Source organism: Haliotis cracherodii, unplaced genomic scaffold (genome assembly GCF_022045235.1).
Source record: "Haliotis cracherodii isolate W230 unplaced genomic scaffold, xgHalCrac1.p SCAF_10, whole genome shotgun sequence".
In the NCBI taxonomy this organism is placed as follows: domain Eukaryota; kingdom Metazoa; phylum Mollusca; class Gastropoda; order Lepetellida; family Haliotidae; genus Haliotis; species Haliotis cracherodii.
The window spans coordinates 26,009,565-26,036,392 of record NW_027266265.1 but is presented as its reverse complement, the minus strand read 5'-3'; the positions used below and the strand labels follow the sequence as shown (position 1 = coordinate 26,036,392).

General features: G+C 39.1%; 1 protein-coding gene across 1 annotated transcript in view; it reads right to left on the bottom strand.

Moving 5' to 3' along the window:
* The window catches only part of LOC139454212 (ATP-dependent RNA helicase DDX1-like), a 417,258-nt gene that overhangs the window by 35,014 nt on the left and 355,416 nt on the right, over positions 1-26,828 (bottom strand). Inside the window, exon 21 of the mRNA XM_071235786.1 lies at positions 4,236-4,382. Within this exon, the coding sequence (XP_071091887.1) occupies positions 4,236-4,382 (147 nt within the window). The remainder of the gene's footprint in view (positions 1-4,235; positions 4,383-26,828) is intronic.

Sequence of the window (26,828 nt, the reverse complement as noted above, 5' to 3'; positions counted from 1 at the left end):
TCAGTCATCCCAGTTGTCAGTCATGCCAGTCGTCAGTCATCCCAGTTGTCAGTCACTATGAACTATGTTCAATGGACCTTTTTGTAAATGGCCTAATTGCAGCAGTAAAAAAAGTTATTACTGGTGTTGTTTTGCCTTCTGCAGTTTATGATAGAAAACTTAACTGTATTTGTAATGAGTTGTGTTATTACTTAAACAATAATCAGAGAAGTAAGGGAGTTCTTACTTTACTTAGAGATCATTGAGAGCAGGGGTCACCATGAGGTGTTCTGAGAAGTACAGCACCAATCATCTGATGATCTGGGTAGTAGACTGGAGTCTGGAATGCTACAGCACTGGCATGATCAGTAAACAACAAGTCCAGTGTAGCTCCAAGACAGTGAGTTGGAGATTGAATGAGTTGAGTCATTTTCCACACATCAAAGAAATCTTCAAGTTTCAGTTTTTTTTCATGTTACCACCATGCACTAGGATGAAGTATGCTGGTTCAGGTGCCACTTGTAAATTGTGTTTATCCAAGTTCCTTGGTCAAGTGGTATACATCTCAATTAGGTAATTATGGTAATGGTTCTCGGATAACCCTGCGTGGATGTTTTTGTAGAATGTTTAAAAGGTTTCCGAGTTAAGCGCTTGCTAAGGAAACATTTGTAAAAACTTCCAACTATTAAAAGAAACCAGTTTACCACTAGACCTTTTTCATATGCCAAGTTTGGTGAAGAAATATTGTACGGTTTTCAAGAGCTGTGACAAGTTTGGTGATTTTCAATCTAAGTCAAAAGTGCCAAGGAAACTCGAATAATACATTTCTTTTTTTATATCCCAAACAATCAAAAGGCACCAGTTACCACTAGAACTGTTTATGTGCCAAGTTTGGTGGAGAAATATTGTATGTTTTTCAAGATCTGCTCCAGAATCGAGCACAACTGCCATTTTCAGTAAAAAGTCATTTCCAGGGAAACTCAAATAATACAATTTTTTTAAAAATCCCAAACTGTCAGAACAGCAGCCTGAACAACTTCTCAAACTCATGTCTAATTTCCTTCAAACACAAAAAAGAACAGCAGTCTGAACCCCCTCTCCAACTCCTGTCTTCCCTTCAAACACAACATAGAACAGCAGTCTGAACCCCTCTCAAACTCCTGTCTTCCCTTCAAACACGACATAGAACAGCAGTCTGAACCCCTCTTAAACTCATGTCTAATTCCCTTCAAACACAACATAGAACAGCAGTCTGAACCCCCTCTCCAACTCCAACTCCAGAGTCGCCATGGGCCCCTGCAGTCACACTGCTTTACCTGAAGCAACCTAGAAAACACTAATCATGCTGCAGCAACAAAACATAAGTTTTCTGAGAGCGATAAAACTGTTTTCTGCTTTCATTTCTTAAGCCAGGTAGTTCATGAAAACAATTCCTATGTTTGCACTCATAAATCAATGACTTAACTCAACATGTAATGAACTTTTCCATGTCATTATCTGTTTCTGAAATAGGATAGGAAGCTACTTGCAGTTCATTACTTACTCATCTATTGACTTCTTGACAGGAAAATAAAAAAGATTCATAATCCACAGATCAAAATAGCACTAATGCCACACACAACAGATGAGAACATGTCAACAATTTTCACTAATGACACACACACAACAGATGAGAACATGTCCACAATCTTCACTAATCACACACACAACAGGTAAAGACAAGTCTACAATCTTCACTAATGACACACAACAGATGAGAACATGTCCACAATCTTCACTAATGACACACACACAACAGATGAGAACATGTCTTGAGTCTTCACTAATGACACACACAACAGATGAGAACATGTCAACAATCTTCACTAATCACACACACAACAGATGAGAACATGTCTTGAGTCTTCACTAATCACACACACAACAGATGAGAACATGTCTTGAGTCTTCACTAATCACACACACAACAGATGAGAACATGTCAACAATCTTCACTAATGACACACACACAACAGATGAGAACATGTCAACAATCTTCACTAATGACACACACAACAGATGAGAACATGTCAACAATCTTCACTAATGACACACACAACAGATGAGGACAAGTCTACAATCTTCACTAATGACACACAACAGGTGAGAACATGTCTACATTCTTCACTAAGGACACGCACACAACAGATTAAAGCATGTCCACAGTCTTCACTAAACACACACACACAACTGGTGAGGACAAGTCAACAATCTTCACTAATCACACACACACAACAGGTGAGGACAAGTCTACAATCTTCACTAATCACACACACAACAGGTGAGGACAAGTCCACAATCTTCACTAATCACACACACAACAGATGAGAACATGTCAACAATCTTCACTAATCACACACACAACAGATGAGAACATGTCAACAATCTTCACTAATCACACACACAACAGATGAGAACATGTCAACAATCTTCACTAATGACACACACAACAGATGAGAACATGTCAACAATCTTCACTAATCACACACACAACAGATGAGAACATGTCAACAATCTTCACTAATCACACACACAACAGATGAGAACATGTCAACAATCTTCACTAATGACACACACACACAACAGGTGAGAACACGTCCACAGTCTTCACTAATGACACACACAACTGGTGAGGACAAGTCTACAATCTTCACTAATGACACACAACAGGTGAGAACATGTCTACATTCTTCACTAATGACACGCACACAACAGATTAAAGCATGTCCACAGTCTTCACTAAACACACACACACACAACTGGTGAGGACAAGTCTACAATCTTCACTAATCACACACACACAACAGGTGAGAACATGTCCATAATCTTCACTAATCACACACAACAGGTGAGGACAAGTCCACAGTCTTCACTAATCACACACACAACAGGTGAGGACAAGTCCATTCACTATTATAGCTTTAAGTTGTTAGATTTTGCCGTTAAGTCACCCACATGCTGCGGTGGTCTATCTGTGAAGATGGGCCTCCTAATTTCTCTTCCTTCTTGATGCCAGGTCACTCAGTAGCGACCCTTTTGAACGCCCTACTTCATGGAGGAAAGACAGATAAGGATGGCAGAAAGCAGATGGGACATTTCTAATTAGTGCTAACTTATTGATGACAATGTACAAACATATTCTTTTGGACACAGAAAGGGCAGGTTGGTATATAATATGAATAACAGAGATATTAAGCTTAACCTCAGTAAATAGGCTGTAGAGAATAGCCTGGTTCAATACCTTCATCAGAAGAAAATGACTTGGAGTCAAATGCTTGGCTCTCAAACAGTTCTCCACGCAAATAGTCGGTATAAATTGTAACAGTTCATTTCCTAGTTGATGACAATTGGATCTTTTACACCAAAAACTGGATGATGATGCAAAAGAGGTTTCATTGGGAGAGCAATTACAAACAAATGGCCAACCAGTCTTTGTGTGGTAAGGAGGATGCTTGAACCACCTCCAGGCAAGATTTCTTCAGTCAGGTCAATTTTCAGTTCCCTGTCAAGCATCCTGATTACCTGGTTTGGCATTCATGATCCAGGTAACAATACAGAGTAAAACATATTGTGTTGCTGAAATGTTGAATGTTATTTTCATGCAGTCAAAATACTAAGCAAAAGCCCTATTTTGATCAGTTTCGCAAATGTTATTGTTTCAGGTTTATGCAATGAAGTGTTGAAAAAGCTAAACAGGTCAACTCCACTTTATTAAGGTAAGACGGGTGGCTGAAAAGCTCTAAGCCTAACTATGATGAACTGCATTGATAGAGTTGATTGCTAATTATTTTTCAACAAAATCCCCTCATCATTTGCAAAATGCTTGCCAGACAGTTCCTACTTCCAAATTTAGGAAGAGGTGGAAATCTGATGGTCCCAAATCTGGTGTAAAGGATGTTCAATGAGTACAAAGACAGTCTTGCATTGCAGCCATGGTTGTGGACAGATGAATTTGTATGTTTTCTACCCCCCAACCCCCACCCAATATTGAAGCTTTGAAACAAATTTTAGCTGACAGTATAGATACATATATCATAAATAGCACACTTTGACTCGTTAAACTTAAACGTCATATTTGTCATAGTTTGACCATTAAATGTCAACAAAGTTTCTTGATTACAAGTGAGAAATCCTCGATGGTGACTGGTAAAACTCAGAATATAACACATATAAGTCCAAACAAAACCTTTACTGTTTGGGTGTTAAACCATACTGACCACCACCCCTCTGGTTGAGATAACATTCCATGTTGTCACAGTCAATCTTGGTACGACAGAAAATAAGGGCCTTGTCCATCTTGTGTTCCTCCAGAGCCCGGACACAGTATTCCCCTTTCAAGATCTTCACGGCCTCTGACAGCACCTCTACAACACACAGAAAGAAACATGACATATGATGCCCATTCACAACTAGAATCCATACATAAACAAGCATGAAATACTCACATCCCCAGCCAATATGACCTGTCGGGTGTGTGCAATGCATTAGCTCCTGTGAACTATGTTCGCTGGGCCTATTTGTAAAGAAATATCGTACGTTTTTCAAGATCTGCTCCGGAAACCAGGACTACTGCCATTTTCAGTCTAAATCAAAGTCATTGCCATGGAAACTCGAAAAAATAACTACTTTAAAAATCCCAAACTATCAAAAGGCACCAGTTCAACACTTGATCTATCTATGTGCCATGTTTGGTGAAGAAATATGGTACAGTTTTCAAGATCTGTTCCAGAAACCACGACTGCCGCCATTTTCAGTCTAAATCAAAGTCGTTGCCATGGAAACTCGGAAAAATATATTTTTTAAAAATCCCAAACTATTAAAAGGCACCAGTTCAACACTAGATCTATCTATGTGAAGAAATATGGTACGGTTTTCAAGATCTGCTCCGGAAACCAGGACTACCGCCATTTTCAGTCTAAATCAAAGTCGTTGCCATGGAAACTCGAAAATTTATTTTTTTTAAAATCCCAAACTATCAAAAGGCACCAGTTCACCACTAGATCTATCTATGTGCCAAGTTTGGTGAAGAAATATAGTACGGTTTTCAAGATCTGCTCCGGAAACGAAATGTGACGGAAGGACGGAAGGATGGACGGACGGTACCCATTCCTATATCCCCCTTCAACTTCGTGGCGGGGGATGATAAGTCACATTGCATCAACATGAAGATAGAGGACATTTCACTCAGAAATGTCGGGGAATCCCAATAATACAGTTGAGGGAATTCCTTTTCATGCAGAGGACATTTAGCGACTTTCATGCATATTCATTGTCCAAACTACCCTTTGAGACCGAAGGCTGAGAATGAATGAAACAGGAAACGTGCAGGCTCGCTCGCCTGTTTTTTCCACCTGAATGCCTCGGTTCAACTTTCTTGTGTCTTCCGGTTTCATTTCTAACTAGCATTTCTCCAACTGTGTTTTACCGTAATCAGGGAAGTAATGTTTGAATCTCGCGGAAACTGACCATGTTATTTGCAACAGCTGCCTTCTCTCGGACATATTTCTTCCGGTTCGTTACAGTCTGACTGTTGCAGTTCTTTTCGCCTCCTGCCGTAATTGAAAGGTCCAATGAACATTGTTTTGATCCTTCTCTAAGTAGGCTACTGACTGTGTAGGCGTGTCAAGTTGTGTACATAAATTTAACAATCACCTGATTCATGTCACACCACAGTATGTATTCCTAAACCTGGAATGTTTATCAATCTCGTCATTTTTGTCTGTTTTGATATATACAACTGTTTGGGGTTAAACTTTTGTAGATAAAACATGTTTTACGTTGTCGAATTTAACCATAAGCTTTGACTGTGTATTTTTTCTGTTCATTGAGGTGTGAATCGAAAAACCGATGTGCAAAGTTTTATGCGGATTCATACAGTTTGCACATCGTTTTTTTATTGAAACCTCAATGAACCGGAAAAAAATACACAGTCAATCCTTAAATAAATGGATTAGTGAAAATCAGTGACGCCAGGTTTTCAAGACAAGGGTGAGCCTACCATGCCCTACTACAATGTGCATGAAAGAAAGGGGTTTTAGTAAGATGCCACACAGCAATACTCCCGCTACACGAATGCTATGAAATTTTATTTGCAACATCACCACATTTGCTGGCCCTGGAAATGTTCACTGCATGTATATATGGCACAAACCTTAATTATAAGATTATACAACAGACCAGACAATAAACATAAATGTCACAGGAGGTGAGGTAACATTATGTCCAAGATAATTGCACTTATATAGCAATGTGCATAGTGCCAACCCACTGAGATACCATGCCATAGTTTAACAAGAATACCCCACCGATGTACAATAAACAATGTACAATAAACTAGTCCTTTAACTTGTTTGATAGGCATTACTGAGAAGTTGACGGATGACAAGATAGACACAATTTTTATGGATAACAACTTCTTTAATACTGTAAAAAGTGACGTTTCGGTATAGATCCTTATACCGTTGTCAAGCAAGACTGAATGAGGGACATAGTGCAGAATATATATAGCAAGTGGAGGATTAACAGTAGAGGATTAACAGTAACAACAAGGGCATACATGAGTGGGATAACATAGGTAGGTGTGACAACAAAGGATGATGCTATCACAACACATTGGACATAAAAAACACATAGCTAGAAGCCAATGGGGCATGAAGCCAAAAAACAGGTGATTATTTTGATGAGTTCATAGTAGGCGGATGGGATGAAATAGCCTTGATCTCTGTTGATTGATGGCTTGTGGCGGCGAATGTGGACTGTTTCTGTTAGTTTTCTTTTGGTGAAATCTTATGTAGGTGAAACATCCCGCCCAATCAACACCAGAATCAAAGAGCATAAAACCTCCACCATCAAATCCGACAGCAAATCAGCCATCTCGGACCATATCATCAACTGTGCCAATCACATCATCAACTAGGACAACGTCCAAATCCTTGCCAACAACCTCCATGATTTCACCAAAAGAAAACAAACAGAAGCAGTCCACATTCCAGATTGTGTCTATCTTGAAACTAGTCCTTGTTTTAGCCCCTTAATGCTATGCAGCAGACAGGGTAACAACACGTACAATCTTGTAACATTTTTTGGCATGACGCAGTCGGGGATCGTACCCATGATCTTCCACTCTCCGGGCAGATGCTCTACCACTAGAGCGACTGGGACATCCAGGAGTGAGACATCAAGGACATGCTGACCGACTGGGTCATCTAGGACAGTCAGCGACGACCGCATGTCCGAGACAACTACTCCCTGGATACAATGTCTGACTGGAACATCTAGGACAGTGAGTGACGACCGCATGTCCGAGACAACTACTTACTGGGTAGAATGTCTGACTGGAACATCTATGACAGTGAGTGACTGACTGCATGTCCGAGACAACTACACCCTGGATACAATGTCTGACTGGGACATCTATAACAGTGAGTTTAGTTTCAAGTTACACTTGTTATGTGTGGCTCCCCGATAATTACCCGTGACGTGGCAATGATCTCTTACGGAATCCCCATCCAGGGGTTTATTACAAACATGACAACTCGTTGACTTCTTTTAGGCCCTCCAATCATCCCTCGTCATACACATGGGTTTCTTACGCGATAAATTTTCCCTGATTATTCTCTCTTCGTTTTGAAGATATTCTAGGAACTTTCCCGCTGCATCGGGACCTCTGCAAATCACGGGCGGGTTTGTTTTACCATCATACCTTACAACTTTATATCCAAACCCTTAAGGAATCTGTTCTTAGAGTTTTGTACGTAAAACTACTATCTTGATTATTGCGTTCAGTATCTTCTATAGGTTTGATAAGCGCTTCGAAGTCGGCGTAAATTACGAATGGTACTGGCATTTGATTACAATAATGTTCAAATTTTAATATATTTTCCCCCTCTTTAGGAATATCAATCCTGATAGCATTCTGTCCAACACCTCTGCAGTCTTCTTTTTGCGCTTCTCTTTATCCATGTATAATGATATTTTCCATCTTTTTCGATCAGAAATGAATTGATTCTGGGAATATGCTGTGAAGCGGAGCTTATCCTGTGTACAACAATTCCTTTAGAATGTCCGAAAACATTTATAGCTAAATTATTTTGCATTTCCACCTTATCAATTTGTGATATTGGTGTAGGTTCGTCTATGCCATCAAAGTTGAGTCCATCGTTTTGAGGATAGCTGGAAGGTGTATTTGCAATTTTAGAATCTACGGGGAACAATGCAGATCTTATCATCATTCTGTCATCGTCTTTATTTTTTACATTAATTATGGCTTTTTTCTTTTTTATAATACGGGGGTAAATCTATATAAGATCTACCTTTGAAGGGCATATAATTTGCCAATCTAAATATAAACTATCGATTTTATCCACACCCCAACCCGAACCTCTATTAGTCCAGCGTTCTAAAGTTTCCTGTATTCTCTGAATTGATGTATCTAATGATGCGTTTATAGTATTGGATTCGGTTATAACTTCTTGATTGCTTCGGATATATGGTTCAGTATATTCAGTGCTATCGTCTGCACTACTTTTACTCAATGACATTTTAATCGTCAGCTGGTATTTCATACTAGGTAAATCATCTAATTCCTTGTTAATTTTGCTTGATATGATGGGCTTAACATCATTAACATCCATGTTGGAATTAATATCCATCTTCCAAATTCTTAGGGATCTACCAACGCCGGCGGATGTGGGTACAAATTTTAATTCTTGTTTTTTTTTTTCAACATCGTCAACTGATTTATTATCATCAGATTGATTATTATCTAGTAAAGCGATCAATTTGGCTTTTCTCATTCGAGAATAATCTCTCAGCCCACTGTTTTTTGCTTGAGCTTTGAGTTCTCTAACAGTCTGGGGTTTGTTGTATTCCAAACCGCGTAAATCGATCAATTCAGTTTTTCTCATTCGAGAATATCCATGTAGACCCCGTTGTTTTGCTAAAGCCTTCAACTCTCTCACAAAAACCATTGTGGTTTAATGGTATATGCAAAATGAGTCAAATGTCTAATTGGTTGTTTTTCATATATCTAAATACGTATTCTCCCTAACCTATTCCTCTCATTGATGTAATCTCTCTTCCTAGCGTAAATAATCTGGTTCCTGACCCTATCAGCATCATGTTTCTTACATAAACAATAACGACCTTTGACCCCTATCCCACATACAGAACATGTATAGTTAATGTTTCCCTGCCTGATGTAATAAGAGCGGATGCCACAGTAAATACCAACAGAATGTCGGTTGCATTGAGTCGGCTTTCCCATGAGTGTAAATCTGCACAGATTCATGGTTATACATCTATCATATCATTTGTCTAAATGCAAATCACATCTCCACTGGTTAGTCAGGGTGACATGGCTATTTATAGATTAGCAGTCAGACTGACTCGCTCGCCCACCCTAACTAGGTCATGGTTTATGCGTAGTTACTGTGTAACCTAAAATAGCCACACCAGTCAACCCAAACATTATGAATGCTATCTCGTGTTCTTTTTGTTCCTCTGATGGTGTATAAAACTGACTTATTGTTGGTTTTGGCATTGGGTCAAGTTTCTTTCCATAAACGAAGAAGTATTCGTGCATGGCAGATTCAACATCCTTAAACATTTGAACTGAATGTCCTTGCTTACATAGTTCTTCATTAATAAAATCTAATCTTAATATCCCATTCCTGGTCCATTGTGACTGGGCTGCTTTGAGTTGTTCTAATGCTTTATCATGTCGTTTCTGCTCTGAACCTCTCATACTAGAAAATAAAAAATTACTCCCCGAAAAAGCTAGAGCATTAACAACAGCTCAACCGACCATCATCGCAATTGATGCCATGTTTATATGAATATAAAATATTCAAATGTTTTATTACTTCATAATGTCTTCCGGGATAAGCCCTTGTTTGATAAGCATATCTTTTGTTGCCATTGCTAGTCATATATCGAGAACCATCATACTGATATCATAACCATTTAAATCTAGTTTGGGTGGTGTGGCTTTAGTAATCATTTTAGCTATACGGGCATAGCCAATGGCCAAGCCGCTGACCACCGCTGAATGATACGTTGCGTTTACCAACATTTTACCGTCTGTAACTGGAGTAGTCATGCTTCTTATAGCATTATATGGGGGCTAACCTCTAATTGAACTTGCTGTGTAATCGGGGGTGACGTAAAACAACCATACAGCTGCTATAGCAACAACTCCTACTAGTGCCCAAGTTTTAATTGGACGACTATGTTCAATATTTGAATTATGCATTATTTTCGCTTTCCTCGCCAGCCCGCCCTTCGTACTGGCTGCGATTTTTTTTGTTCTTCCTTGTCACTCTGGCTTGTGGTATTTCCTCATTCACAAACTGTTGTGATTGTACAATCGCTGGTATTTCCTCGTTCACTTGTTGTGATTGTGTCTCCACAATCTGTGGTGGTGTCACTTGAGTCTCCATTATTATTAAGTGGGGATGTATGTTTAAATTGACAATACTTAGCCTTTATTAAAGCGGTGGTAACCGGAGCTTATAGCGTGTTCGATGAATGGGTCTTTCTCGAGAGATTCGCATAAATACATGTGATGTTCTGCTGGGATAGGAAGAAACATACTAGCTATGACTGTGTATAGTTGTAACATAGCCGGCCTATTGTTTTAGCCATGGTAGCTCCCAGTCTAGACTCGTAATGCGCGTACAGTTTTTTAAGTTCTTCATCGGTCATGTTATCAATTTTTTCGATGGTATAATTTCCCCCCAAATATTGGGAACATTTTCCACCGGCTGCCAAAGCCGCATGTCTTTTTATATGTTTATCTATATAATTTCTTCTGCATGTTGATCAGGTTCTTTGAGCATTTGTTCGATGAGTTCGTTGCATTCCATAATGTAATAAAATATGGCATATGCAATACAGCCCGTAATAATAAAATGTTGCGAGAGAATGAGGATTTCAAGCCATATTATTACATAATAACCGCTAATGTTCAATTTATCGTAGTTTTGCTATTTTTGCTATATTTGCTATATTTTTGCTATTTTTGCTATAATTTTGCTATATTTATGCTAAGCAATTGCATAAGCAGCTGGTTGATCGGTTTTTAATACGAGTTTACAATGCTTCGTTGAAGCTAACAGTTTTCTGACTTTATCTCGTTCGGAATTGGTATAAATAACATCATTTTTGCCTAGACATTCCTCAAATAAATCTTGGTCTTTGCAATGAAACAGGGTCTGCTCTCTCAGATCTTTCAGGACAGAGCTGTATTTTTGAGTAAGTACCCAAACGCTATGCTGAGTATGTTGACCGGAGAATGCTAAATATGAAAGCACATCTTTCTTTTTGGTGAGTTTTTGGCGTTAACTTCTGGGCTTCGTTTTATAGAAGGAAGTTTTTTAATCTCATCCCATTGTTGATACGCTAGCATTCTTTGACTATATAGTTGATTAGGAACGCCCTCGATAGTCAATTGTACTTTTGTAATCTTGGGATTGTAGAACTTCTTGGTATTTCTTTTAAATGCATCGGAGGGGTCCTCGAACAACATTAAAATACCCTTCAACGATCTCGTGGGGACGTTTAGATTGATATTCCACGTTGTATCATTTTTGTTCCTTGTGATCTTTCAATGTCAAAGCACGCGGTCGTACAAAATGGCTAAACTTCCTGTATACTGGTTACGAATTTGTCTGGCTAATTCAGGATCTGTTATCATATCATACTCCAGTGAGATAATGTCAATGGAATAGCTAGCATCTTCAGCAGCTCTGATTACTCTACCATAGTCATTAAAAGTGAGTTCCTATCACCTAGGGATGCTTGATAAAAGGGCATGTGGGAATCTAGTAATTCAAAGTCTAGCAGAATATAGAATTGGACACCTAATGCGCCAGCAACAGCGAGATCTTTTACGACGGTATTGTCACCATTTTCAGAACCATTTTCACACGCAGTCTCAATGTGTTCCGATTACAAATACCTCGATACTGTAAGTTTTCCTGCTCTTAATCCGTTCTCCAGAGATCCATGTAACAATAGTATACATCATCAATGCTCAAACCTCATTACCGCTAATCGCGATTTTCTTAACGACAGCACGACCTATGTTCTGAACAGGCTCCCTGTTAACGTCGGCAGAAGTCAAACTTATTGTAAATGCTAGTCGGATAGTTCCCGGAAGTAACACATCATGTGCGCCGAGATTAGGAAAGCGAACCAGAAGTGTTTGATTCTGATCAATGGTACTAGGGTTATTAGTTATAGTTACAGACTGATGAATTGCTTTGACCCCTAATGGATCTCGAAGTCTACGTTGTGGGTTTAACTTGCGTCCGTATTGCGAAGACATTGTTATATTGAAATTATGTAACCTTATGTTTAATATAAAAATGGATGATTTTAATCTAGATGATTTTGATAACCCTAGTACCATCAAAGAGGGTACTGATGAAACCAGCTTTACGAATCTTAACGATGAACTTTTACAATCAACCGTTAAAGATTATAACGATACCTTTAAAGATGTTAGCCCAATTGGTATTGACTATTCAAAGTTTACGATAGATAGTAAAGGAATATTGCGACTGATTGGCGAACCTGATATTGACCTTCTGCATTATCGTACTCGTAAGCCCCTAGCTTTGTCTACGATAGCTGCTAAACATGGAATCAACTTTGTTCATAATGAATTAGGTTTTGTAGACTACTTACGACGAGAAAACCTTTCCGTGAAGACTACTAAGGTTCTTCGGACTGTGCGTGATGAACTTGGTACCATAGATAATTTAGAAGAAATCTCGAAGCTGGCCTCCTACGGACTCGAAGAAATCATGGATACCTACTACAATAATTCCACGTTACAGGTACCATCCTCGGAATTCAGTATTAGGAAATTACGAGGTCTTGACAAGGCAATGCAAACAATGCGGGGAGAACTCATCAATAATATAGCCAAGCTATCCGAACTCGACAAGCATATAGCTTATGAGAAAACAAAACTTGAACAGGCGGGTGATGAATTCAGTAGAAGTCGCATTGCAGAAAGATTACGTAACTTAGAAGACGAAAGATCGACCCACCTCGACGCTGCTTCCAGTAATAGAAAGTCACTTCGTTCACAAATCAGTCGAATTCGAGAAACTATCGATGAAGTCCTCAACGATGATACTACACTGGCCGATAAAATCAAAACATTGTTCAGAGAACAGGGGATAACCATTGCCAGTATTTTAACCGCCTTGGGATTTATTAAGCGCTATCGAGCGTTAACCAGTTGTACAGGCAGTGGCACACCCCCTAGTGATAGGAGTGGTATAAAAGGGTGGATAAAAAAACATTTAAAAGCATTAGGTTCAGTACTCGGAAAGCTTGCTGGGAAAGCCACGTCTTCACCTCCCAGTATAATAGGGAGTATTGTTTCCTGGCTCTTGAATTTATTAGCTATGACCACCACTTGGCTTAGTCAAAACTTGTGGGCACTGATCGTAGCAATTGCAGGGCTGTTGTACGTATCCGCTAAAGACTATTTAACCAAATCAGATCGCTAAGAACTATTTAACCAAATCATGAGTAAACCAGCCGCGACTCAACCTACTATAAGCGCTGTTTTTTCATCGATATGTTGTTGATTTTTAGCTGCAATATGGGGTGGCACTTGTGGCTGTGTGTTAGCAGGAGCGTCAGTAGATATCTGTGGCTTGACTATTCCCGTTCGCCTGTGTTTGTTTGCGTTATTAATTCGGTATTAATATCTGAATTTATACATGTTTTTTGTTGATTGGTAGCAATAACAATTTTATTATTATAGCCTATCACTTGACCAATCTTAAGTTCCATATTACTCGGAGACATGTATAGTCCCGGTGTCAGAGAGTGGGATTTCCCCCCTAGCCTAAATTCCCCCCGGAAACGGGGCTATATAGCCTCAATTTACCCCCGAGGAAAATGACTACATACCCATATTTCCGCTTTAGAGTCAGATTTCAAGGGGGAAGTATCGCTATATAGCAGAATTTCCGCTATATCCCTCAGATTTTTCCAATGGAGCATTAAAAAACATAACCTACTGCACCAATTAACAAACATTGATCAAACAGCAATGGCAAAAGCGAACTTCTTGCATGCCATATTTGACAGAGAAATTGGAGTTAAACGTCTCTCAATTGAAAACAAGCTTTTAGGAATCCTGTAGAACAAGTTTAGTGTTGAAAACATAGAAGATTCCGACTTGCCACTTGTTATTCATGCCAAAGAACTTATTTATGAACTGTTGCTGGATACTAGTAAATACTTCACATCAGTGATTTTCTACAATGCAGTGATTAATGGTGTGTTGGAATCATATATCTTCCACTGAAACACGAGTTGAAAAACTTGCGGCGTCACCTTTGGCAAGTGATCTTGTTCATGCATGCCTCTGTCCACAAACAGTAAATGACTACATACTACAAGGAGTTAATGTGGTAATGGTAATGTGAATGGGTAATCTTCTAGCGCCTGACAGGCAGCTTTGGTTGCCTATTTCACATGTAGCTGGGAAGTTTTAGAATGCAAAATATACGGACCTCTGATTGGGGCAAAAAACGCCATGAGCACGCACAGATATATGCGCTATATACGTTGTAAATATACTTTATAATATACTTCGCAGTGAGAGACTGAGGATTCTCGATGACAGAAAAGTGATATGTCACTGCAACCATGATAAGGAGAACAACTGCCGTTCAAGTTTACAGTGCAGACCTGATAGAAATCAACTAGCAAAGTGTGTTTCAACTGGCAATGTGACGTATTGTTACTGAAGACAGTTGGAAGATTTTAGATTCGCTGATTTACCTCAAATACACAACAGCAAAATAAAAAAAACAAAACAACACTTACCCTACTAAATAAACATACAGTAAATAAAACATTTCATTTCGTCAGTGACAAAAGGCTGATCTGATCTGTCGAGAGACAGATCCGCCATATCTCACTGTCGAAATGAACTATCCTCTATTTATTGAAATTAAGAATGTATGGCGCAAAAAACCATAAGATTTTAATCATGGTTTCTCTTGTAAATTACTCTATCAGCAAACTGTACATCTAGGTACTTTTGATAATAGACATATATTTAATTATGGGGGAAATCTGACTCCAAAGCGGAAAATTGGCTATATAGTGTATTTTCCGGGTGGGAAATATGGCCATATAGTGTGCTTTCCGTGGGAAGTATGGCTATATAGCCAGTTTTCCGGGGGAAATTTGGCTATATAGCCCTTTTTCTGGGGGGAAATTAGGCTAGGGGGGAAATTCCACTCTCTGATACCGGCGCATAAACATAGTCTACTTTGGATTGAGCGTGAGTGAGTATGGTTTTACACCGCTTTTAGCAATATTCCAGCAATATCACTGCGGGGACACCAAAAATGGGCTTCACACTTTGTACCCATGTCGGGAATCGAACCCGGGTCTTCGGCGTGACGAGCGAACGCTTTAACCACTAGGCTACCCGACCGCCCCTGGATTGAGAGTACTGTAATACATCTTGATAACGTTTTATAGAAGATGGTATGTCAACTGGTGAATTAATAGCATCCTCCACGTTTGCGACAAACTGTTTTTGTGCATCGAGCGCCATCCCAAAACCAATAATGGACGTTCGTGTTTGCGATTGTGCACCGAGAATTGCCCATACATAAGTTCTTATTGATTCATTAACTCTTACAACTTCTGGGTTAGTAAAATTATTTTCTGTTTTATCATATAGAAATTCATTCCATGCTTTTGCGGTATCGTTCACTTGCACAAATTTTGTAACAATATAAGCCAAACCACCCTTAAAACTCATAAGAACTCCTCTCCAATCGTTACTCGAAAGTTCCCAGCCATGATTAAGATTATGTAATCTTACAAAAAGATTGTTTTTCTGTAACAACTTAAATGGATCGAATGGTTGATGAGTTTTTTTAACTAATTCATAGCTTTCTTCTTTAACAGTTTTTTGTACGCTGTACGGAACACCTAGACCATGGTTAATTCCTTTAATATGCCAATCTTTACTCATAGCAATATTAAATTCCTGACAAATATGTTCATATGCGAACCTATTGTACTGATTATTTGAGGAATTCCATGCTCGATCCTGCGGTAATGGGGCACTAATTTCTTTAAGTATACGTCTAATCTGATAGTACATGTGAAATGATAAAACAGACTTACTGAGTTCAGATCCAGGGGCATAAAGAGATACACCACATCCTGTTATGGCACACCATATGGCAAAGTTTAACTGGTTCTGCCAAAATTGCATCGGATTATGAAACCAATCGTGCACCATTTTATCGCTAGTTGCTGTGACCAGAGGCACTTACTAAAATCGACTGATTAGTAATATAAGTTGATTTCATATTTAAGTTATGATATAGTATCATTGTATATTTAATATGTATGTTACACTCCCGGGAATAACAAATGGTCAGTCTATTGAACTGCTTCATACTATCGATAACTTCGATGGACAACTTGAAATCGCTTTATGTGATGTATTGTATTACCCGCAGTGGACCAATATAAATGCTGTGAAAAGAAATAATGAGATGTTTATATTAGGTGAAAATGATGTTGTTGAAAAATACCTTATTATAGCTGATGGGTATTACAGTGTATGCTCACTCAATGATGAAATTTTTAAGCCCAATGGAATTAGTCTCACACAAAATGAGTCGAATGGGATGCTGATTTTGAATGCTGTAGAAGAGGGTGTAAAGCTTTTCAGGAACTTAGCAATTACACTTGGACTTGCACGCTGAGAACTAACATTAATCGAGACATCAACACAGGGATATACATTACCCGATTTAGTTCCCTATAAAGAGTTGTGCATCCATCTTGATCAGATAAGTACTACGGATAATATTCAACTAGAAAGTCCTTCAACTCTGTTCTATTCCAGTCAAAGATGAAAAATATAATAGCGGTAGAACGGGATCTTTCTCATCATTATAATATAAGAAATTAAAGCATGGTATTATTTCAGACCTCAAAATTTCTATTTAGATGTAAAACACCAACCTGTACATATAGGATACTTAAGTGTAACACTCCATATTATAAATAATGGTTGATTCATCAGGCCCTCGAACGCTCAGACAATGTAATACAATTGCGCTTTCCCATCTCCGCTCACAGAAGAATTCGATAAACCCGGTACCAATGGTAAGTTATACGCTTTACACTTACAAGATAATGTATACAAGCGGAAAGAACTTACATTCACAGGTAATCTAGGAGATTTAACTGATGTCGACGTTAGTAGACTCCATAAAAACACTTCCTATAATCTTACTTTCAACGATGATAATAAATGGACTATGGTCGAAGCAAACATCGAGTGGCTACTGAATATCGTCATTACCCCACCGTATGTGATGATGGGTAAGGCACATAATCTAACTAAGATAATAAATAGTGGGATCGTACTCGGGGCTTATATCCCATCAAAACGAAAAAGTGTGTTAGTCTCTCCCCTGCCAGAAAACCCAGGTCATATTGTTATAAAGTCGTCTGGCATAAAAAAATGTTAGTTTAAATTTGGTTACTGAATTCAATGATATAAAAGATAACTTGAATGCTATACCTGATCTTTCTACAATTATTATTGAAGTCTTGTTTGGAGATGCACAAGAAGATGCTTTTGAGATATTACCAGGTCTAGCGATTAAATGGCTCAAGCAACACGAGTGTTGACGTTGCAATATTATTCATATTTGAGCATCACCCGTTGCAACCCTTCAGGGGGTCCAAATTATTAAAAGTGACAGCATTTCTCTTACTAAGATATTCATGCCGTATAATATACATTTCATAAGGTTGATGTATACTCTCAAAACATTTAAGCAAGACCAATTAAAGATTATTATATGATATAATAATAACATGGATTTATATCCAGCGCCTGATGAAGTTGATGGATTTCGATTACATCAAATAAGCGACATAAATAGAGAAGTAGAGGGAGATGAGACTTGGATTGTATAAAAAGTATCGCAGAGCTGTGAATGCTCTCGACGGAGTGGACACTGCGCTTGTAACAGCTGGCATGGGACTCGGTGTAGCCAGTGTGGGTTCATTATCAACTATAATTGCCGCGCCTATCGTACTTGGCATGCAAATAGCCGCCGGAGTCTCAGGACTGGCAGGAATAGCGATAAAATTCATTTCTCGTAAGTTGCAAAAGAAAGCATTAAAACACAATAATATTCGGATACTCCCCGAAGCAAAGTTGAACAGCATTGAGGATCATATTTCAACAGCAATGGCTGATTGTAAGATATCCGAGGAGGAGTTTCGTTTATCTGATCCTATGGCACTGGACAATGGCACCCCACAAGGCAGCATTATAAGCCCAACCCTGTTTATTATCTAAACAAGACTCTCACTCTAGAAGCAATACTAAACCCACAAAATAAACTAGAAAACTTCAAGGCCTTAGGCATATTCTTAATCAAAACGGAACTAATAAAACGCATCTAAAAACACTATAATCTACCAAATCAAAATTACATAAACAAACAAACATCCACCATACCCAGCTCCCTTAGTTCTCCTCCCCAATCCCATCGGCATCTATTCCAAATCTCAAAATTCCCAAATTCTATATAAGCAACCCCTAAAGCCCCCTCTTGGGTTGCACACACCACTTTCGCCCCTTTCGGAAACACATTAAATAGCCTGGCCGGGCCCGTGTGCGAAATACGCATCAGTCAGAAAACGCATGTTAAATCTCCAAAGTAAGTAAGTAAGTAATTATCATGATCAATGATCTTTTTGACCATGTCAGCTCTCCTACCCAAACTTCTAAGTTCGCTGATGACGATATTTCACAAATCAGAAAAAAACTCCAGTCAGCCCTCAATGGTGCAATAAATGGGGATTCACCCTTTCAAGTGAAAAAACTGTTGGAGTTCTATTCAAACGCCAGGGGAAAGATGCTATGATACCCCGTGTCTCCATAAAAGGCAAGCCTATCAAATTTGTAAAATCTGCAATATTTCTTGGGGTGATCCTTGATCAACACCTCACTTGGCGCAAGCATATAGAATATGTGGAGTACAGATGTCAAAAAGACCTGAACGTAGTACGGGCAATTTCAGGCACATCTTGGGGCACATCGAGAGACACTCAGCTGGACCTCTACAAATCTCTTATCAGATCAAAAATTGACTATGGTTGTGAGGCTTTTCATTCAGCATCACATACTGTCTTGAGGCACCCAGACAGAATACAATACAAAGCCCTAATGCTGGCCACAGGCGCAGCAACAGGCACCTCACTAGAAGCACTACAAGTAGAAACGGGAGAACTCCCATAGAAACTAAGAAGAGAGCAGGAAATATTATCGGTCTGGGGACGAACATCAAACCCTATGGTTAAAAAGATATGGCAAGACAAAAACACTCAAGATGCAGCCCTAGCTCGAAAAAATCCCTCACTAAAGCCATCTGGGATATTAGTACGTGAACTCATTCGAAGTCACAATTCCGATGACATTCAGCCTCCAGAAAGTCACTACAAAGGGTTACACCTTCCCTGGACTTTAAAAACTCCCAAAGTTGACACTGCTTTAACATCAGAAGTCACTAAAAGAGAAAACCCAACCCTACTACGATCAGTAGCTATCACTAAAATTCGAACTACCTGGGACAGGTGGGCCCATATATACACTGATGGATCCAAGAATTCTATCAACAACAGTGCTGGTTACGGGATCCATATCCACAGCTCCAAACCCCAAGCACATTCAGTTCGCTTGCCTGATGGTCAGCCAGTATTCATGGCTGAATTGGAGGCAATTCATCATGCACTCAAACTCATACCGGAACTCCCGGAAGCAAAGGCAGTCATCCTATCAGACTCGCTAAGTGCACTTCATGCCATCAGTGGCAGAAACTCAAACTCCAGGCCAAACACAGTCAACAATATTCTATACGAATATACAAAACTATCGGACCAAAGGCAACAGATGGAGCTGTGTTGGATCCCCTCTCACATAGATATTCATGGAAATGAAAAAGCAGCCTCACTGGCGAAGCTAGCTCTAGACAAAGCGGATATACAGCCTCTTCCCTTTAGTAAACTAGAGATAAAAAGCAAAATCAAAGCCTCCATAGCAGAAAGATGGCAAGCCCAATGGGACGGAAGTAAGATCGGCAGATGGCTATACAAAATTCAACCCAAGGTCCAACAAAAGCCAAACTCAAATGAAAGGAAATTTGAAATTGCTATCTCACGCCTCAGACTTGGTCACAAAAAGCACTATGACAAGGTCTGTTCATCTTGCAATCAGGCTGAAACCATTGACCACGTGTTACTAGAAAGTCAAACTAACCATGGCTAAACTAACTCTATTTCTGAGAGATGGACAGCTACTCGAACGTATATAAACAGAGCAGCCAAGGATAAAAATGAAATCATATCAATATAAGAAAATAGAAATCATATCAATGCAAAAACAGAAATTATGTGAACACCGAACTCACAATAGATTTGTGTACCCTTCTCACACACAGGAGTCCCAAAGAGGGACAGGTCAGCCGAAATTGCCTAGGCAGAAGGCGACCTCTTAAACACTTAATGCAACAACAACAACATCTTTTGTCTGGGAGATGGGATCTTGATACCTTAGGCTAGTATTTATCTAAAAGCTTCAAATCTATTAAACTATGTAGACATAACGCTTGTCTTATTGAATAGTATGTCTAGGAGATGTGCTTCCATTACCTTAGGCTAGCATCTATCTAAAAAGCTATAACTGAAACTACTGATATTTTATATATGCATTTTACCTGACGATAAGTATTACTTGCTAAACTATAATTATATGAAATGATGTATAAATATTACACCATGATAACTCATAAAAGCACTTGATGTGGATCTAATTATTATAGAAAAACTTGGTATAAATGTTATATCATGATAGAACAGGGGAGACAATTATTCCGTGCCAAAACCAACATTTGGAAGAATGCTTACATAAGTATATAATAATGGAATTTATGCTCAGGGACAAAATTATCAAATGGAGAGAATTACCACAAGGTATATATTATATCAGTGATATCAAACCAACCAAATACGGTCATCAATTGTTTCTTTCCAATTACCAAGAAGAGTATATAGTCTGGTCTCCTAGTAAAATGAATGAAGAACTTAGTAAAAATGTTGAATATCACTTTGTTAAATATAATGGTATACGTATGAATAAAAATGATAGAGAATATTTTCATTACAATTGAGTTTAATCTCATGACTATCGTTGAATCACATCATCATTTACACATAAAAAATTCCCCCTGTAGTAGCAGTATAGGTATATAAATCTGGCTCCAGTGTTGTTGCGGCAGAACCCCCATTACCTATACTACTTGACCCATACAGAAGGAAGGATCTTAGAACATATCCACATCTCCTGACCCACACAGAAAGAAGGATCTCAGAACACATTCACATCTCCTGACCCACACAGAAAGAAGGATCTCAGAACATATCCACATCTCCTGACCCACACAGAAAGAAGGATCTCGGGACACATCCACATTGCCTGACCCACACAAAAAGAAGGATCTCAGGACATATCCACATCTCCTGACCCACACAAAAAGAAGGATCTCGGGACATATCCACATCTCCTGACCCACACAGAAAGAAGGATCTCAGAACACATCCACATCTCCTGACCCACACAGAAAGAAGGATCTCAGAACACATCCACATCTCCTGACTCACATGGAAAGAAGGATCTATAGGCATGATTCTCACCCTCCTCAGAACACATCCACATGTCCTGACCAACACAGAAAGAAGGATCTATTGGCATGATTTTCACCTTCCTCTGAACACTTCAACATCTCCTGACCCACACAGAAAGAAGGATCTATTGGCATGATTCTCATGCACCTCAGAACACTTCAACATCTCCTGACCCACACAGAAAGAAGGATCTATTGGCATGATTCTCATCCACCTCAGAACACTTCAACATCTCCTGACCCACACAGAAAGAAGGATCTATTGGCATGATTCTCATCCACCTCAGAACACTTCAACATCTCCTGACCCACACAGAAAGAAGGATCTATTGGCATGATTCTCATCCACCTCAGAACACTTCAACATCTCCTGACCCACATCAAAAAGAAGGATCTATAGGCATGATTCTATCACCCTCCGTAACTTCAGTAGTTTCTGAGAAACGTTCATGGGCCACAACTGTTTAAAAAAATAATTTACATCACCAATCTTCAAACTCAGTTATGACAAATGTCATTTAGATGAGCATGCAAAATTTCATTGATGTTACTTCAGAAGTTTCTGAGAAAACATGTCCCCATTGCACATACCATGCATCAAGTTGAAAAGCAAGAGCAATAACTCTGTTGAAAAATAATTTACGGCACCAATTTTCAAACTCATTAAAGATCATGACCAGTTATATCAGTGTGTAAAATTTCATTTCTCTACCTTAAACAGTTTATAAGAAAATTTGACCCCTTTGAGAATGGAACGGAAGGACTGGGGAACAAACAAACTCTGTGCCTATACTTGGTGGCTGGGGATATTAAACAGTTAGAAAGTTCTTCACCAGTAATCTTTGCTGCAGGATAACGTTAGTGAAAGAAACTAATTCCACTGGCCAGTTTGATTTTGGACTTTTGACTTCCACTGCTGACCTACACAGAAAACTATCTACTTGGCATGATCCTCTACACAGCCCACATAAAATCACACATTTTGGCAAAATAGATTGGGCAACATTCATTTAAAAGCTATTATGACCTTATGGAAAAAGAACAATACACCTGCTTTAGAAAACACAAGAAAATGACAGTCCTTTCGTCCTGTTTTTGTTAAAGCTAGTGTTGACATCTACAAGATGTGAGTAATGGTTGCCAGAGATATACAATTACAGCCACATAAGAGAAGCCTAGCACGCACATCCAAGTATCAAGAACCATGCTGAGTTGATGCCAGCAAATTATGTTTCAATAGCAACTTCACCCAGCTGTGCAAAAACTAACCTGTCAATTATGTTGCTTGTCTAAAAAGCAGTTTCAAATCGTTATCTTTCAACACCACAGAATAATAAAAGAAGAGTCCTGTCAATTGAGTTGCAAAACATGAAATATGTAAGAAGGTTAAACACACTCCTGACTGATTTTCAGGCATAGCCACTACAAGCATTAAAGTGACAATGCTCTGGGTACTTTAAAACAATTTTTTAATTATAAATGATAAACTTGATCAATTTTGAAGCTTTTAAATCCTGGCGCAACATTTGTGCCTGACAGTTTGGAGCAAGTGATTCTGAACACTGAAGTCAGAAAAGAAAGTGTTATGAGGCCATCAACATAAACATATTGACACACTAAATCAGCCAAGTCAGAACTGAAAGTTAATATTCCCAGATGGTTACCCAATAACATATACTCCCTTAGCAGTCATTGTTTCATCTAAGTGTCATCTGCAAGGGTTGACTGAAAAGTTCTCAGCCTCACATTGAAAGACTTGACCTAAAGACATTAAAAGGATTTATTTTTCATCATAATCCCCTTCTAAATTGATACACTTTTAGCTACAATGTTGGAAGAATTTTGTAGAAGTCTTTCTCTTGGTTGTCTAAAAGGTTCTGCACAGATGCTATCATGTCTTATAATCCACTAACAATGTCACTCCGTAAAGGAGTTATTCCCTCAGAATGCCCGGGTAAGCGCGCATTCCATGAAATTTAACGGTTTTATAAACTTGCCTCTTGATGCGAACAGAACTGTGTTTGATGATTAGTTAAAAGTCAGAAATTTGTTTTAGACATGAAAATTCCATGACGTGAATCGAACCTGCAACCTCAAGTTAAGTTTTGTAACCCACTGTTTTCCCTCTGAGCTACTGGGGCAGGTGATGAGAATTTGTTCAGATTATCATGTCATGACTCCATCTAGTCCAGGCTGCACATGTTTTTTCTCTCGCACAATTTGAGTGAATTCCTTTCATACCGCGATACACTGTATTGTTTCACTATAAGGTATGTTGATGTTTTCTTATTTTTCCTGGTTTTTCTTGCATTTAGACAGTTCATAAGTAGGATATTAACTCTCCCCTTGGTCTTGATGGAAATTTCCCTCCTACCCGGGCTTACATTCTCCGTCAAGACTCAGGGGGGAGTTTATATCCATAACATCACTTGAATTAAAAGGGTTCCGGCTAGAGCTCTCTCCACTTTTGGGAACAGATGGAGTTCTGATGGAACCAGATCAGGAGAATAAGGTGGGTGCTGCAGGAGTTCAAAGTCACCATCACGGATTGGAGCCATGGCAATGGCTGATTTGTGCATTCTTCTGATGAAAGAGCACACCTTTTCTCAGTTTTCCAAGTCTCTTAGTCTTAATTTCATCTCATAAATGCCTCAAAATTGCAGCATAATGTTCCATTTATAGTCTTGCCTTTCCCAAGATAGTCCACGATGATGATACGTACCCTTCGCATCCCAGAACATGGAGGCCATAACCTATTCACGTGATGGGACAGTCTTCGCCTCCTTTGGTGGTTGTGATGTTAAATGCTTCCACTGTTTTGACCAAGACTGGAACTGGTGAATCTAGGTTTCATCCATTGTCACACATCATTGCAAGAACCTTTCTGGATCAGCTTCAGAGGTAGATCATCACGGGATATGTTGTGCTTTGCAGATCCAAAATTTGCTTACTATGGAATATAATCTGACTGGTCTGACTTTTTTTCAGCGCTATGCTCGCTAAGCATGAAAACGGATATCTTAACGAAGGTAACCAGTATAAAATAATAACTGCAGCCAGAATGACTTTTTGGTTGTTGTTGATTAGTGTATACACGAGATAAATTTGAGATAAAATATCACTAGACATGATGATTTACCATTTAGATTTACTGTATGCTAGGCATTGTTTTATATGCAAAGAGTGAATTTACTTTGTGTAATTTAGAAGAGGAATTTCTTGCAAACTAAGCTGAAAATAGCAATTGGCTGTACACATAATTTATACAAATTTACCAGTCATTTGGTTAAAAAATATTCAATAATATTACTAAAAAGAATTTTAATGCAATGATTGAAAGAATCATATCTGAAACTATTATTTTATCGAGTTATTATATTCCCATATCATGTTATATTACTTGCAGCTTTTACTATATATATTTAAAATCATAATAACCAAAACCATTGCACTTTGGTAGCTGATTGCTGTTGCCAGATATTTTTTACAATTTGTCCAGTCACCATTAAGGTTTCTCCTGGTCTTGCTATTTTGATTGCGATTACATTTTGTTGACAAATAATAATTAAACACTAACAAATACGTACATGACTTTCAACGAGTCCAAATATGGTACTTATGATATATGTATCCATTCTGTCAACTAAAGCTCCTTTCAAGGCATCAACAGCAGTAATCTGATTTTAGTTGCTGTATCATAGGCATTAAAGTGTTATTCATATTTAGATAATTAAAGGGAAGTTAAATCAATAAGTCATAGAAATAAGAGGGCATGTATACCAGATATTATAACAAGAATTGGCACTATCTTAGAGTGTGGGGACACACTCTTCGCCAGAACGGGGGTCATATTATAGGCATAAAAGTACAGTAATTAACAACTAATTAAAGTAATTAACAATTCATTAAGACACCTACGTGACTGTATGTAAAGGTCAAGAAGAGGAGTTGAAACCAGTGAGATATGAACATAACACATTGATATATATATACACGAGACGGGCAACTCTGATAGTTGAAGACTACGGGGAACATACTTGGCCACGAATAACCAGGGGTGAGGGTAGTAGGTCGAGGGTTATGCATTAATGAAGAACGATTAACCAGATGGGAAGTAGATAAAAAGTGGAACGGAGATGAGAGGGACGGAGATGTTAGGAACCTGAGACATATATGGTATTGTGGGTGGGGGGGGGGGTGGGGGGGGGGGGTGGGGAAATAGTTCGAATTCCAAAAGGGTGAGAAGTTACATCATACCAAGTCTGAATAAGGTGCTGGTTATTAGATGAGTGGGTTAGAATGATCTAGTGTAGGGGGGAAAGGTGGTTGACCAATGATATACTAGCAACATCGAGAAACTGTGCACAGAGAAAATAAATTTCTGGATTGAAATACAACACAGCAAGAACAAAATGATGCAGACGCTGTAGCAGCTGAATGATCGGACCATAAGAAAATGTCAACGGGACCTGAACAACATCTGTTACGATGACGTCAGAAGATCAAAATGGAGTAGGGGGTCATACGACAAAGTCACAAAGTCAATAACGGGTATGACCACCCTGTGCGTGAATCACAGCAGTGCATCGGCGACGCATGGAGTCCTACAAATGGGCATGGAAGGCCTGGGGAATGGCCTGCCATATCCTCCTCAAATCCTGTGCCAAGTCACGGACGTTATCTGGAGGATGTGGAAGACGACGCAGACGGCGCTCCATTTCATCCCACACATGCTCTATTGGGGAGAGATCTGGAGAAATTGCAGGCCATGGCAGTAACATGACATTGTTATGGTGAAGGAAATCCATTGCGACCCCAGCCGTGTGAGGACGAGCGTTGTCCTGTTGAAATGTCAATCCCGGGCCATGACGTTGCAGGAAAGGAATGACCACAGGCCTCAGAATCTGATCTCTGTAGCCAACACAAGTGAGATGGCCCTGAACAACCACCAAAGGGGTTCGGTGCCGTGCTGTTATCCCACCCCAAATCATCACAGAGCCACCTCCAAAACGATTCCTCTCGACAAAACAGTTGCGT